This window comes from Limulus polyphemus, unplaced genomic scaffold (assembly GCF_000517525.1).
Source record: "Limulus polyphemus unplaced genomic scaffold, Limulus_polyphemus-2.1.2 Scaffold2564, whole genome shotgun sequence".
NCBI classification, from domain to species: Eukaryota; Metazoa; Arthropoda; class Merostomata; order Xiphosura; family Limulidae; genus Limulus; species Limulus polyphemus.
This window is the reverse complement of record NW_013668174.1, coordinates 50,539-65,328: the sequence shown is the minus strand read 5'-3', so window position 1 is coordinate 65,328 and position 14,790 is coordinate 50,539. Positions and strand designations below refer to the sequence as shown.

The following is a 14,790-nucleotide window of genomic DNA, read 5'->3' as shown; positions in this document are numbered from 1 at the left end:
ATATATATATATATATATATATATATATAGCAGATTTTTTCCACAGTGGCATTCCTTCTACCTACCATCCTCCAGACATACATTCCCAGTGAGTTTGGTGTTGACAGGAAGTGGCCCATTCACAATTTGAATCATGTCAATAGCATGACGCCCTTCCTACCACGGATCTTATGTACAATTCCAAATGACTCCACGTTTTTGTTGAAACACTCTTCCATGTCATGACTATATATATATATATATATATATATATTGCAGTTTTTTCCTCAGGCTGAGACGTTCCTCTTCCTTACCATCCTCTGGATGCAATTCCTGGGAGGGTCAGGTGTTGGTTAGAGATGGTCCAGCTAAGTAAGTCCCCACATGTTCTGGCTTGTATCCCTCCTCCTACTGCGGACTGGATGAAAAATGCCCAATGCCACCAGGTTTTGGACTGGAGATGCACCCCAGTTTTGCAGTTCCTCTTCTTACCATCTTACCTATTTCACCTTACAAACATGGGTGCTTAACACAGACACTACTGTTAACCAGTCAAGCCTGGGAATAAACCATCGACACTAAGTACAAATAGTCTTTTGATGCCACTGTTAAGCCTAACATTTGAGAATTAATTTCACACTATTATGTAATATTTTACCTTCTCTTTATCTTTAAAATAAGTGGCAACTAATCTTTAGATGATATTTTTGTTGTAATAAACTATATTTAGCCTTTTTTATAACATACAATTAAGCTAAATTGTAGCTAAAATCTTGTTACACTTGCTAAGCCTAATCTAATATTTGTAATACTTGCATTACCAAGCTTTAATTTAACACTTTAATTCTAATACTGTTGTTTATCAATCTTATTAAATGAATTTAACTTTTTTAGTAATTAACACAGATTACTATAAATAAGAATAATCAGGTCCTTAACTAGATTTGAATAAGATATTCCAAAACATCCATGTCTTTTTACATAGGTCATGATGGCAGCAAGTTTCTGGTCACTTTTGGAACCTGGACTAGAAATTGCCAAGTCTTCTCGTCAGTACGGAGACAATGGACAATATGCTGTTCTACCAATAATTTTTGGATTCATTTTAGGAGCTTTCTTTGTTTATGGAATGGACGTACTTATGCCTTACTTGGTAAGTATTCATTATTACTAGAGAATAGTATTAGGAATTCTGTAAGTAGCATTGTGGTGTTTTCTTCTGATCTTGCTTTAGACAGAGGATTTGAAGTTCTCGTCAGAAGGGGGGCATTTGATGGATAAAATGAGGGTTCTGTAATAGAACTGTAAAAAGAGTATTAAAATCTGACATTACAACGATGTTACCTTTTGAAAAAAAAAGTTGCAATATGTTTTACTATGTAACAATGTTATCATCATTATATACAAAAAAATTATCTACAATTATACTAACTATTATATTAAATATAACATTTAAACTTTTTTTAAATGTTAAGTTATAAATATGAAGGTACTAATTACTTAGCAACCAAAACAATTAATTACCTATAGTTTTAGGCTCTGGATATAGAAGATAGTGTTGTTGACATATTTTTATACATTCCTTTTTACTTTCACTTAAGTTCTTAGACTTAACTAATGCCAGTTCTTACACCAGACCTTTCAAACAAAAGAAGACTTCTAGCTTAAAGTATAAGCTTATCATGAATTTCAATCATCTAATCTCATGTTTAATTCCTACATTAATTGACCTTATATTTAAATACAGAAATCATGCAAAGTGTATTTCACTACAATAGTGATAATGTTAAATTCCTTACAAATACTTTGTCAACACTTTTTGCCTTGAACTTTAAAAATCTTATCTCATTTAGATAACATTTAACTAAATAGGAATATTAGTACAAGTTTCTATTAATTATTAAACTGCAGAAATACACATTTAATTAACTTCACTAATCCTAGCTGTCTAATACAAGAGGGCAGGATACTGTAGTATTAAATTACATTATTATAGTAGTAAATATTGCCTGGTTTTTATTTTGTACCTTTTATTTTTTCAGTTTATATGCTTATTCTATAACTGTTTGATTCATTTTAACTCTTCCACTACATGTAACAGCTTCATTTGCAACTACAGTAGTCTCTCTTAGATACAACTGACTTATCTGCCATGATAAAAAAATCGTATTTGACAGGAAGTCGTTATTCAAAGGATCAATAACCAGATAATGAATGACTGAGTTCAAGCTGTGCCAGTTGCTATTCCCAGGAGTTGAGCATAATGGTTAATATACTGTATAGGTATTCAGATAATATAGCAAATTGGTATAATAATAGTTATGATGGATAACAGTTTAATAAAGATAACTTAAAATCATTTTGTTTGTGTTTTATGTAAAATAATTTATTCATCAATCACATTTATTTCATAAAATCCATGTATCACATTTTTATTACATACATACATATAAAATATTACAAACTGACACAAAATTTATTCCATAAAAAATTGTCCATCTTTCTTTGTTTCGCACATTTAATGGAGTCACTTTGAATGTTCATGAGTCTAGTGGTTATTGTATCAAGAAGCATTTTTTTAATTTTCAATGCATAATTTTAGTATCAATTTATAAAATAATGTGCAATAAATGTCCAGAATTCTACATCAGAGAAACCAGAAAAAAAATTGGAAACCAGATTCACCAAACATAATATAAAAATATACATCCCATACTTGTAATTGCACCATTGCAACTCAAAAAATCCAAAGTAGATCTATACAAAATGCTGTAATTTTATAGAAAGAACCAAACATCAGAAGCTACGTATCTTAATTGAACAAAACAGCTGCCCTAAACCAAAATTTTACCTTGAAACTTGGATCCTTTGATCCCAGCTCTGAAAAGCGATCATTTTGTGAATTTAAAAGAACCAGTAAAGAAATATGAATAAATATCTGAACTAAATTATTGCTAGACTTTAGCCAATACCTAATAAGGTAATCCTCTCTGAATACAAATACTACATAAGATGTAATATGTTGCATTAAAACAATTTAAGTTGACTAAAATTTCTCTAATTTTCATGTTGCATTTATTTTGTTGCTTTCATCACAACTTTGGCCTATATCAACGTCCACATCATATTTCTATATCAATACTTTGAGTCGTTATCTTCTTCACAGTACCTTCTTATTTGCAGCTTTCCTGGATGTCTTGAGGCATTTCATTAGCCATGCTTACTGCACTCGACAAACCGCGAGTTAATACTCTTTGTTCCATACTGTATACACTGTATTCATGTGTCTCTGTAAATTACATTATTGATATGAAGAAAAGTCATTATAGAGAGGTTGTTATTTGACCTTCCATTCGAAAATCATGGTCATATCTTGCATCTGTCAGGAAGTTGTTTGTGGGAGGTCAGTTGTATTTGGAAGGGTTATATCCACCACGGATTACTTTACAGTCTTCTAGGGGTGTGCATACTTTGGTATTTTATTTTATTAATTCTTCCATTATGATACATAGCTTTCTTGAGAAGAATGGCCATATAAGGGTGTGCAAGAGTTTTAATTCTTCCAGTGCTCATCACAGATTTATTTACAAGTACGAGCACCTCGGATTGTATGAACTTCGATTTATATATTTGAATTAAGCTTAAGCCGTTATTAGGCTATAACAGGGAAATGTAGTTAAAATGCTTTTAATCAAAATAAAAAATTATGGTAATAATCCAAAATATTATATAATCTCTTTATACTTAAGGGAATAAATGTAATACTATACTTTTAATTGTTTACCTTTGGTAATATTATTGTAACAAAAGAATTGATAATGGAAGAAAAATGTCAGGAATTTTCTTTTTCATAAGATTGGGTCTTTGTACAAACAGCCTGCTAAAAATATTATTCTTAGTATACTTTTTTATTATTTAAAATGTTTATTTTTTTAGGAAGCTTCCACATACATCCCAGTTTAAAACAGAGTACTCAAGAGTTTGAGACACATTTTTTTCAATTTAAGATTGAATATTGTATTTGAGAGTTTAGACTTGTACATGCTTATATATATATATTGTTAAATATGGAATACATCTATAGTAATAGTAAATTATTGGAATAGATTTTTATTTGTATTTTTTATATTGTTATGAAACAAGTAGCTATATTTTCTTATACTCTTCACTGTTGTATTGGATATATCTACAGGGAATTCATTCTCCAGATATTGCTCTTGCTTTGCATTGTGAGGGTAAATTTAAAAAAGAAACTCCTTGTCCAGCAGTTCCAGTTTTTAACATTTCTAAAGATAATTTGTACAAAATCGAGTCATCGTCAACAACAGTAAAAAGAGGTCAGTATTATTTCCTTCACCAAGAAAAATATCAGAGAACATTATTTTAGGCTTAAAACTATTAATGAAGAGGAAATCTGGTAGTAAATAAGGACAATAAACTGACTTTAGTTTATTCTTTCCCACCTTTGAAATGTGATAGTGTTTACAGTGTGGTAGAAAAATTTAGTGGTTGGTATAAGTATTGTATAATGTACATTTCTATCCTGTTTTAAATCAGGTGTATCAGAGTAAAAATCATACTGTATCACATAAGGTAAAACTGTGTGAACTGTGTTAGATAACACATCATGTTGATCATATACAGTAGTAGTTACATAATATCAGTTATATGTAGGACTGTCATCTATCAGAATATCAGACTTTGGTTAATCATATAATTGTGTTGAAGGCTACATACTATGAATCATTTGTATTGTGTAATAAGATACGATATGGCTTTTTGTAATCTTATTTGTAACATTCATCTGTACACGGTAGTGTCCCTCTCTGGAGAGGATGTAAACATTCACCATTTTGTTTCTATTGACATCATTTAGTTGCAATGTGTATCAAAAAAAATATCTGTATTTCAGTGAGATACTACTTGAATATTAACTCTGATACTGACTTTTGGTACTGATTCTTGCCAGTTCTCATGTGTAGAAATTAATATGTTTAGTCCAAGGATTAGTTGCACTTTATAATAAGTTGTATATGCTAATATTGTGGCATATCACCATAGCCTTTTCTCACTGCAAATTATCAACCATTTGTGGTGGATCGTCTTGAGCAGATTTATGGCTGAAGAGGTATTTGACAGCCTTTTTCAATAAATGTTATATATATATTGCAAGATTGTTAAAAAATGTAGACCAAGGGGTGCAGTACTTGGAGAAAGGGAGCCTTCAATATTCTGAACAATTTTCACATTAGAGTATTTAGGAAAGCAGTGGCTTTAAAACTGTTGTATAGCAACAGCCTTATCTTCAAACTAATGATTGTTGTTACAGAAGAACACAGTGCTCCTAAAATCCATCATGACAAAGCTGGGCACATAATTTGTTGTGGATAAAGCTGAAGGCTCTCAAATTTCCATCCACTCTTCACAATTAGTGGCTATTTTCATGACAGATGACTGAAGAAACTGGAATCATGCCAATCCCATTCCATAACATACCTGTCAAGGACCCTGTTGCAACTCATATGGATTTTTGTACCTTCAGTCCAAGTACACTGAAGAGTCTGTGGAAAATATGTAAAGAATTCTAGCCTAAGATTAAATTTTTCCAAATCTTGTGAAAACCTCTTACAATGAAAATTGTGGTATTAAATAAAATTGCCTAATCATCAAATTGACACTACTTAGGATGTAATTCCAAGAGTAACACAACTCCTGAAACATTGGTCTTATAAAGTGTAGTTAACCCTGAGTAGTATTACATGAACTAAATTATGTAAAAAGTTACTTTTATAAAACAATTTTGTTGAAGCTTTCCAAATTTATTCATCACATCTTCTTATAAAATGCAGTTAATCCTCAGCAGTATTATATGAACCTCAAATAAATTATGTAACAACTTGCTTTTATAAAACAACTTTGAAGCTTTCCAAACTTAACCATTTTAATCAAACATATAAAAAGTACTTTCAGACATTCATCCCAATAAGGAGTTAATGTAGTAACTTGTATGTTTTAATGTTAGATTAATTTACATAAATAAAGACAATATAAAGAACTCATTATTAGGACAAGTTTCACATGCAACAGTCATAAGTCAGCAGTTAAGAAAACTTAAAGATTTATTAACTTCTGAAACACACATCATATAAACAAAATATAAATAATATAAGGAAAACTTGAAATAATAAATTTCATAAAAAATTTGGTAAATTGCTTTTATGGTAGCTTTGATATTAATTTTACATTCTATCTACTTCAAGTGAGGAAACATGATGGACTAAATAATAGGAAACAAGAAACCTTGCAAGAAAGTACTACAGAATTTGAAAAAGAAGACTTGAAAAGAAGTTGGAAAAGGATATTTCTGTTACTTGTGGCTGTCACTGTTCATAACATTCCTGGTAAAAATTCTTGTCCTATTACAAAACTGTTATATAGGTATTTGTTTGCTGCTAAATAACCTATTCTATTTCCTATAATGTTTATAATAAAAATTAATATGAAAGTTGTGGGTAAGCTAGCAGGTGATCAACTCAAGGAGCTTTATGTTCAGAATATAGAAATTAATTGAAGATTAAGTAACACAACACATAACATTTAATTCAACATATTTAAAAATATATCTACATCAAAATCACTTTCCTTAACAATAGTCTGTTCATTAAACAGTTTTTCTAAAATATTCATGAACATCTGAACAGCATCTAGTAAGTTATTGATTAATCTAAACCTAGTGGAAACATCAGGCATTGTTGAACTTTATATTGTTCTAATAATAATTATTCTAATACATTTCTCAACACCTCAATAACATTCTCAATTAGTTTGATAATTTTTTAATTAAATCAATTCTTATTATTTTTTCAGTCATATTATATAGGTAATCAGTTTATGTTACTAGACTAGAGATAGCAATTTTAAACTTAAAGGAAGTTTGTATGATGAATGTTCTCTAGATTTTGCAAGAAAGCCATCTCAGAAGAAGTGAGGAACTTCATGAGTCTACCAAAAGTTTCAGCATGAATCTGCTCTGAAAATTATCTGGAATAAATCTGTTCTTTGTCGAAATGTATAATCTTTTATACTTAATAAACTGGATAATTACAACTTTGCAGAAAGTTCTCTACCATAACTTTTGCAGGTGATCTTCTGCTTCTGATTGGTAGTTTCTAGGCCTTCTGATAACAAAACCATAACTGTATACTGAATGGATGTGCCCCCGACATAACAGGATTATTTATTATTATTCATTTGCTGAAATATGTGTAGGTATTTGAGCCATTTAACTCCAAAATGTGTGAATACAAGACATTTAACTTCTGTCTTATATATACTTTTTACATACATTCTTCCACTTGTTGCTTTCTGTTATGAACCCACTGTTTGTTTTTTATAATGTTAGTTCCTTTCACCATGGTGTCCAATATCATGAACTTCCTTGCTTTCCATAGCTAAATCACGACTGTTTGGTGCTGATAAGAACTACTAGTTTCTTTTCCTCATATTAGAATTTTGAATGCCTGTCTAATTAAACTGTATAAACTACGTTGTTTTCTTCCTAACTATATTTGGTAATCTCATTGGTTAACCATCTTCATGTTCATATATAGTTAACTAGCATTTGTCTTAAGTTGTCTAACGTTTAATGATTTTAATATGTTCTTCAGTTGTTTTGTAAAGATTCAAACTATTAAAACTCTAAAACATTTCCTATTCTGTAAATATATTTTATAATGTCATCTTTACCTTCATCCATTCCTTTGAACCTGAGTCCAGTCACAACCCTTTTGGAGAAGCAGTGGCTGGAAGTAGCCACACGTCTGGATTTCATCAATGCCATAGTCAAGCAGTGTATCAGGATGTGATGGGTATTTAGTAGGGTCAAGGATCTCTACTGCCAGGATTACTGGATTATCCTTGAAGCTTGCAATCTGTTCCTAATACAGGAAATTATGCTGTCCAAGATGTTCATGATCTTCCTTTGGAATGCATCAGTGGTTTTAGCTTTGAGTTCCACTCCATTGACTGGGTTTCAAATGCTACTGCTTCTTTAACAATAGTAAGCACAGGTCTCAAATGGGAATATGGTGCATGTATCTTTCTTGTCAATACTGCTTAAGCAAAGACTACACTGCTCCTAACAGCAGACAGAGGGAGCTAATCTTTCTATAAGTCAAAGAAGAGTTTAGCCATGTCACTGACCAGATCCTGGTGACAGGCCATACAGAAAATGAGCTTACACGATATTATGCTGTTCCACATAGCATTTTATCTTGGCAGCATCGGCAACTATAGTATCTTGACATTATTAAGACACCTGCTTTTCAAACTGTCAACACACTTTTAGTGGCCATGCATGTCAAGGCTTTTCTTTTGTAGTTTATTCACCTCATACCTTGAAAGCAAGATGGTTTTATGACATGCTTTTTTTCAGAACTGTTGCAGTGGCTTAGCTGCTGCCATCTGTTTGCCGATCTTCTATAGACATAGTACAGTTGCATCATTAATTAATCAATCTTAAAAGATAAAATATATAACAAAAAAAAGGAAGCAGCTCAACATTTAAAATTGCCTAAGACCAAATTTGAAAGTGATAATTAACATATGCTCCTTTAATTTTAAAATTCCCTAAAATTCTGATTCTAAATTGTGCTTAAACTAATTTGTAATATTTCAGTTTTTGTGTTACTTTATGAAATTATAGTGATAATCCCTTGCAAAGATGTTTTACTATGTGCCACCAAATGGGGCTTAAGTATTCAGAGGCTCTTTGTAGTTTCTGTCATGTTGCTTGTTCCAACTATGTATGCATTAAGGTCACAATGCTCATTCTGCCTAATTGTATTGTGGATTTTGGGGCATGTCCTTGATTATGATGATATCAACAAATATTACACCAGTCTTTGACATAACCATTCCTCTAACTATATTGGATCCAATCATAGCTCCAACTATATGTGATCAGACTTTGTTTTACATGCAAGAATTTGAGTGTTCATCTGACTTGTAGTCAGAGAATGATCATTATTAGTTCCTTGCTGAGACAGTGGCAGTTCAGGATGATTCAGTAGAAGATAAAGGTGGTAGTGATGCAGGGTGCCTACATGTAAAATTATAAAGAGTATTTTTATGATAACCATTTCCACCAGAGACAATAAAACAACTTAAAATTACCAAATCAGTGTGGGAAATGACATAAGGCTGAATCTCAAGTCAAATGCCACAATAACTTGTTTCCATTACTATCAGATGCCCTCTTAAAGAATTACAATTTATTTAATACTAGTTCCAAGCATTTACAATTTACAAAGGCCAACAAAATGAGTCACTAGCTAGCTTTAAAACTCTAATTTAGGAAATACTTGATTTATTATGCAACCCAAGAAAAATTATGTTTGGCTTACTAATTCCACGTAATATCTTCCTCGAAAAAAACTATATTTCCTGAGAAAGTTCTCTAAAGCCATGTGGCTTTTTCTTAGAATTTTATTTTTTTCAGTTATTTCAAACATCTAATTTTTCTACAGAGACAATATGTTAATTAATTATATTATCTAATATTCCTTAATAATAATGAAATCATCAGACCTAAACTAGGTGTACTTCCACAGGGTCCCCAAAAGTGTTCTGTTTCAAGAATAAATAAATAAAACCAAAATTAAGAGTAACATATATTTTTATTTCTTGCTTTTGAAGTTCATATGTCATGCTGTGTTGTAGTCTACAGAGTGAATAATTCTTTTCATGATTCATGCCATATGCACTTTTACTGATGTCACAACAGTACATATTGCAAAGTTAAGCATCCCTATATAACTTCATTTAATTCCTACTGATTGACTGACAGACAACACTACTGTATAGTGGTGTGAGTAGTTAAAACAGGTGACCCATCTAAGTGGCCTTTGGCCCCCTTTTGGGGAAATTATTATCACAATACTTCCTTCATGTAGCTATGATAGGCCTATATACTGAATGCATACTTGCAGCTTGTACTAAGTTCTTATCCAAGAAAAGTCACCTTCTTACATTTGCTGGCCAATTTATCCAATTCCATTTGTTTGAAACATTTCAAGCAATCTTGTAAGTTTCAGTTATTGAAAATGGAACAGATTCAAGATGAAAATAAAAGTTTAATTACTGACTGATGATGGGTTTGCATACTTAACAGCCCCACTAAAGTATAGAGACTGGAATGTTAGATTTTTTAATCAGTTGTATGTTGTTGTTCTATAGTGATGTAGTAATGTGTCTTTTAGTTTTTTATTAGCTACAATATATGTATGTGTTACTCCCAAATCATTATATTGAAGTATTTTTCTTTTAATTCAGTATCCTTATTTTGCATAGAGGTACTTCTAAATGGTAAAGAAAGTTTATAAATGTTGGCTAATATTAAAACTCCACATTTTTTACAAGTTCACAACACACCTCATCATTAGTCATGTTTTATTTTCAGACTAATATTTGTTTTAAAAATGCAGTTTCAAAATTATTACTATTTAATATTACCATAATCCTTCATGCAGTGGAACTTGAAAGAAAACAAGCATTTTTCAAGATTAAATTTTCTCCAGACAAAAAGAGATACTTTATTAACATAAAAACATGAAATATGTCATTTGGTATTCAAAATTACCAGTGTACATGTACAAATGAGATTGAGTATATATATTCTTTAGTGCTCATGTTTGTTTGCTTATTGATTCTTAATGCTTTGTTCTAAAAAAATTTGGGAATTAAAGAAATATTTGCAAAAAAGCCACAACGTAGAAATGGGACACAGCAACAACAAGAGGGTGTTTTCATGAGGGGTACCTCAGTAAGTAAGAGGGCAATGACAGCAATGGTCATCATGTCCACTGTTAGATTCCAGGCCTGTTTTATAAAGCTTTATGTCTTGAAACAATAGTCATTTGATATGTATTGTAAGCTCTTTTAAATCTAGAATGTGCTACTTGTTATACTACCATTGCAATGTTTAACTATATGTTCTGGTATTAGGATAATATCAAATTAAACTTAAAATATATAGTGTTACAATTCAAATAAGTATTTCAATATTGAACATACTTTCTGAACTTACTATTTGAAGTATAAATTGTTCTACTGTATAAAACACAGAGAAGCTTAGCCTTATGATATATCTTTGTTGGTTTAACAGCTTTCCATACTGACCATCATACTGTGCTTTAAATTTGTTATAAAAATGTTATGTCTTAGTATACCCATTTCATGAATCAGTACATTAAGTAGCAGTGAGAACAGTTTGTAAATTTTTTTTAAGACAGTATTTTTCCCCTGTCTTTGTGCACTTGCATATTTCAATGGTTTTTGGTTGTTGAAAGACTTATCATAATACTTAATAGATTAAATATCAAACTGAGAAATATCATACATTAAAATATAAAAATCAGGTAACATATTCTGTTGTTCTACACAAGTTATACATCTGTAGCTCATTTATGTTGAAAATATTTACCATCAAGTAATGTTTTTATCACAACTTGAAAATATTTACCATCAACTAATATTTTTATCACATCTTTTTGTGTTATTTAGAAATAGAGGAATAAACTACAAAATTGTTACAGTCAAAATATAGGTTAAAATGATATGTAACTATTAGCTTACAACTCATATGAAGCATTCATGAAATTGAATGACAATAAAACATTTGTGTATTTTTCAGATATCTCTGCATACATGTACATGTATTTTATATATTTTGTGTTCTAGTGACAGAGATATAATTTATAACTAAAGGATAACTATGTATTGTTCATTTTATTCAGAAGGTCTGGCAATTGGTGTAGGCTTTGGAGCTGTTAACAGGACCAAATATGCTACATTTGAGAATGCGAGGTATACATACATTGTTGTTTGTAATTTTAATGTTTCTGACAAAATGCATAACATTAATTTATGCAGATTTTAGAATTGATAACTTAATGTAATTCATTTTATTTTTTTCTGTTTTGCAGTAATTTGTTATTAAAACTGGTAAATGGTGAGTATGGTGGTATTTAAAGATGTCTTCCATTATTATTACATGTATTCAAATTTGATAAGGAACACACTTTTTAGAAAATAAAGTTTGGACATGGCTTGATTGGGTAGCAAAATAAGCTTTACAAATGTACAATGTTTGAACAAGCTTTGTCACCATCAGATAATACAATTAGTTTACATAGACACAGGAATATATATAAAGTATGGAACAAAGAGGTCACTTAACTGCTTAGTAAAGGTATCTTGGTACCCTGGGGTGTTGTGTAATTAAGATGTCTTATTTTATTTTACATTTGTTGATGTTTTGTTATTTGTTTAAAATCAGTTTTTTGTTTATTGAGTTGCAATGGTGGTAAACATGGGAGGGTTTCTTTTTATGTTCAGAATCTGGTTTCCAATTTTCTTCCAGTTTCTTGGATGTAGAATTCTGGATGCTTATTGCATGTTATTTTTATAAGTGAAAGCCATCTTAATTGAACAACATAGCCTCACTCTAAGCTAATGCCGCAGGGTATCAAGATACCTTTACTAAGCTGTTAAGTAAGTAATCTCCAGTCATGTGACCTCTTTGTTCCATACTGTATATATAAATTCCTGTGTCTATGTAAACTAACTGTACCTGATGGTGACATAAGTTTGTCAAAACATACATTTGTAATAGTTTCTTTCACTACCCATTCAAGCCATTATCAAACTTTATTATTATTACTTGTATCTCCTTACATTTATAAATAAACATATAAACATAGTACACATTGAAAGCTTACACTACTCCAGAGTTTTCTCAACTCCTAAGGAATCCACTAGGGCTTAGGATAGAGACTGCTTATACAATACATATAGTTCTTAGAAAAATATATTTACACGATCCTTTAACCCTCTTGATAAAAGTGGGTAGAAGTATTTATTGCATGACCTTTCAAAATTTAATTAAACTACTTTATTATGAATGTATATTAATAATCTTGATCTTGATATAAAAAAAATAGTTTATAATTCAAATTTTTATATTATCTAAATTTTAATTTTTAAAGGAAATATTTAAATTCTCAATCTACACCTCTCAAAGTTAACATGACTTAGTGGTACTGTGGCTTCTCAGTTATAGAGCTTGTGCTCTTCCCTTGGGTTTTAGATTGTTCAGTCAGATAGAAACACATGCAGTAGATGTTGACATGTCACAATAAGAAATTGCAACTTCTTGTTTTTCTGAGATATCACTATATTTGTTCAACCCACATTGATGCACCTTTTCTATATCCTCTGTCTTTCAAGAAATATTTCTAATTCTTTGACATTGCTATTTAAAATTTGTATAACCAATAGAATGTGCCATTTCTACATTACATAAAACAGATGATTGTTTTGTTTTAGTGTTAAAGGCTAATAATTCTGTTTGGACTGAAAGTGTTGCTTTGAGAAGTATGAACTTTAACCTCTCTTGTTTTATACAATATTTCATTGAGTTGCCTATGGCTATTATTCAGAGTGAAACAGATTTAGCTTATAATAAAGAGAATTTATTTCTTTGCAGAAATCTAGCCATAGGAATTGGCATTCAGAACTTCCCAGAAGGTCTTGCTGTGAGTCTGCCTTTGCATGGAGCAGGAATTTCTCTTTGGAAAAGTTTTTGGTATTTGTGTGATGTCTTTCTGATCAACTTAAAATGTATTCTGTGTACAATGCAGGGCTGGTACAAAACAAGTTTGGATTATAAAGAGTAGGTGGAGGGGAAAATAAAAGTGAAACACACTCCTGGAGAAAAAAAGACCATGGGTGTTGTTGAAAGGTTACCTTGAAAAGCAGTAAATTTTATATTAAGAAGTCATGAGTATTGACATAACTTACGTTGGTGTTCAGTATATCTTCCAACCATGTCAACAACAGATCTCAAAAAAGGCATGAAAGACAGCAGCTCAAAGCATATCCTCAGTGATGTGCATTGCATAATGTGGAATACGATTGTTTAAGTGTGAACACTATATAGTTGTAACAATCTTACTAATCAGTGAGTAAATGAATGAACTCTGATGTCAAACTCTCACTCTTGTAATTGTAATTTTTATTGATGTCACATGATAATACAGTTTCCAGGTCACCTTACAGCGCCATCTGTGTTACTACAAACCAGAGAGAAAAGCTGCAAGTTGTATAATATCCCAGTTTCAGTAGGGAATCTAACTTAATAAATTAAAACACTGAAACAAATGTCTTAAAATAGACTAATTGTTTGTTATTGATTTGTTTAGCTCTTTCAGCACGGGCTCGGTCCCTGGGACCGACCTCTTAAACACTTTGTGCTTGTTATAGTTTTCATGCTATAACTTTTAAATTAATAAATGTATGTTCATGAAATTTGGCAGATTATTAATAAACATTACAAGGCTTTCATACGCAAAATACAAGATTTTTTTTTTATCAAGTTTTAAGGTTTGTTAAGAAGTGTTTTTCTCCTGCCTTTTTTATTTTAAGATTTCAAATACTTTTATGCATCAGACAATTTTCAAATGTAAAATCTTTATAATGTTCAGATAGTTATCAAAAGTTTCTTAAGAAAAAACTTTATATTTTATCTGTTATTTTCACTAACGAATCTCTTTACAGGTTCGGTTGATTTGACCAATCTCGTGACCACCATAAAAAATTAGGAAATAAGTATAAGTTATGCTTTTTTTATTCTGGTGTTTTCTACACTGGTAGCATTGTACATTCTGATGTTGTCAGTAATGGTAACATTGTACCTTCTGATGTTGTCAGTAATGGTAGCATTGTACATTCTGATGTTGTCAGTAATGGTAA

At 30.8% G+C, this 14,790-nt stretch overlaps 1 protein-coding gene across 2 annotated transcripts in view; it reads left to right on the top strand.

Annotated features, from left to right (window-relative positions):
* The window catches only part of LOC106467314 (zinc transporter ZIP11-like), a 32,397-nt gene that overhangs the window by 10,940 nt on the left and 6,667 nt on the right, over positions 1–14,790 (top strand). For both annotated transcript variants that reach the window (XM_022395475.1, XM_022395476.1), the window contains 5 exons: positions 965–1,132; positions 4,172–4,316; positions 6,240–6,380; positions 11,775–11,844; positions 13,526–13,624. In XM_022395475.1, coding sequence (XP_022251183.1) covers positions 965–1,132; positions 4,172–4,316; positions 6,240–6,380; positions 11,775–11,844; positions 13,526–13,624 — 623 coding nt within the window. The remainder of the gene's footprint in view (positions 1–964; positions 1,133–4,171; positions 4,317–6,239; positions 6,381–11,774; positions 11,845–13,525; positions 13,625–14,790) is intronic.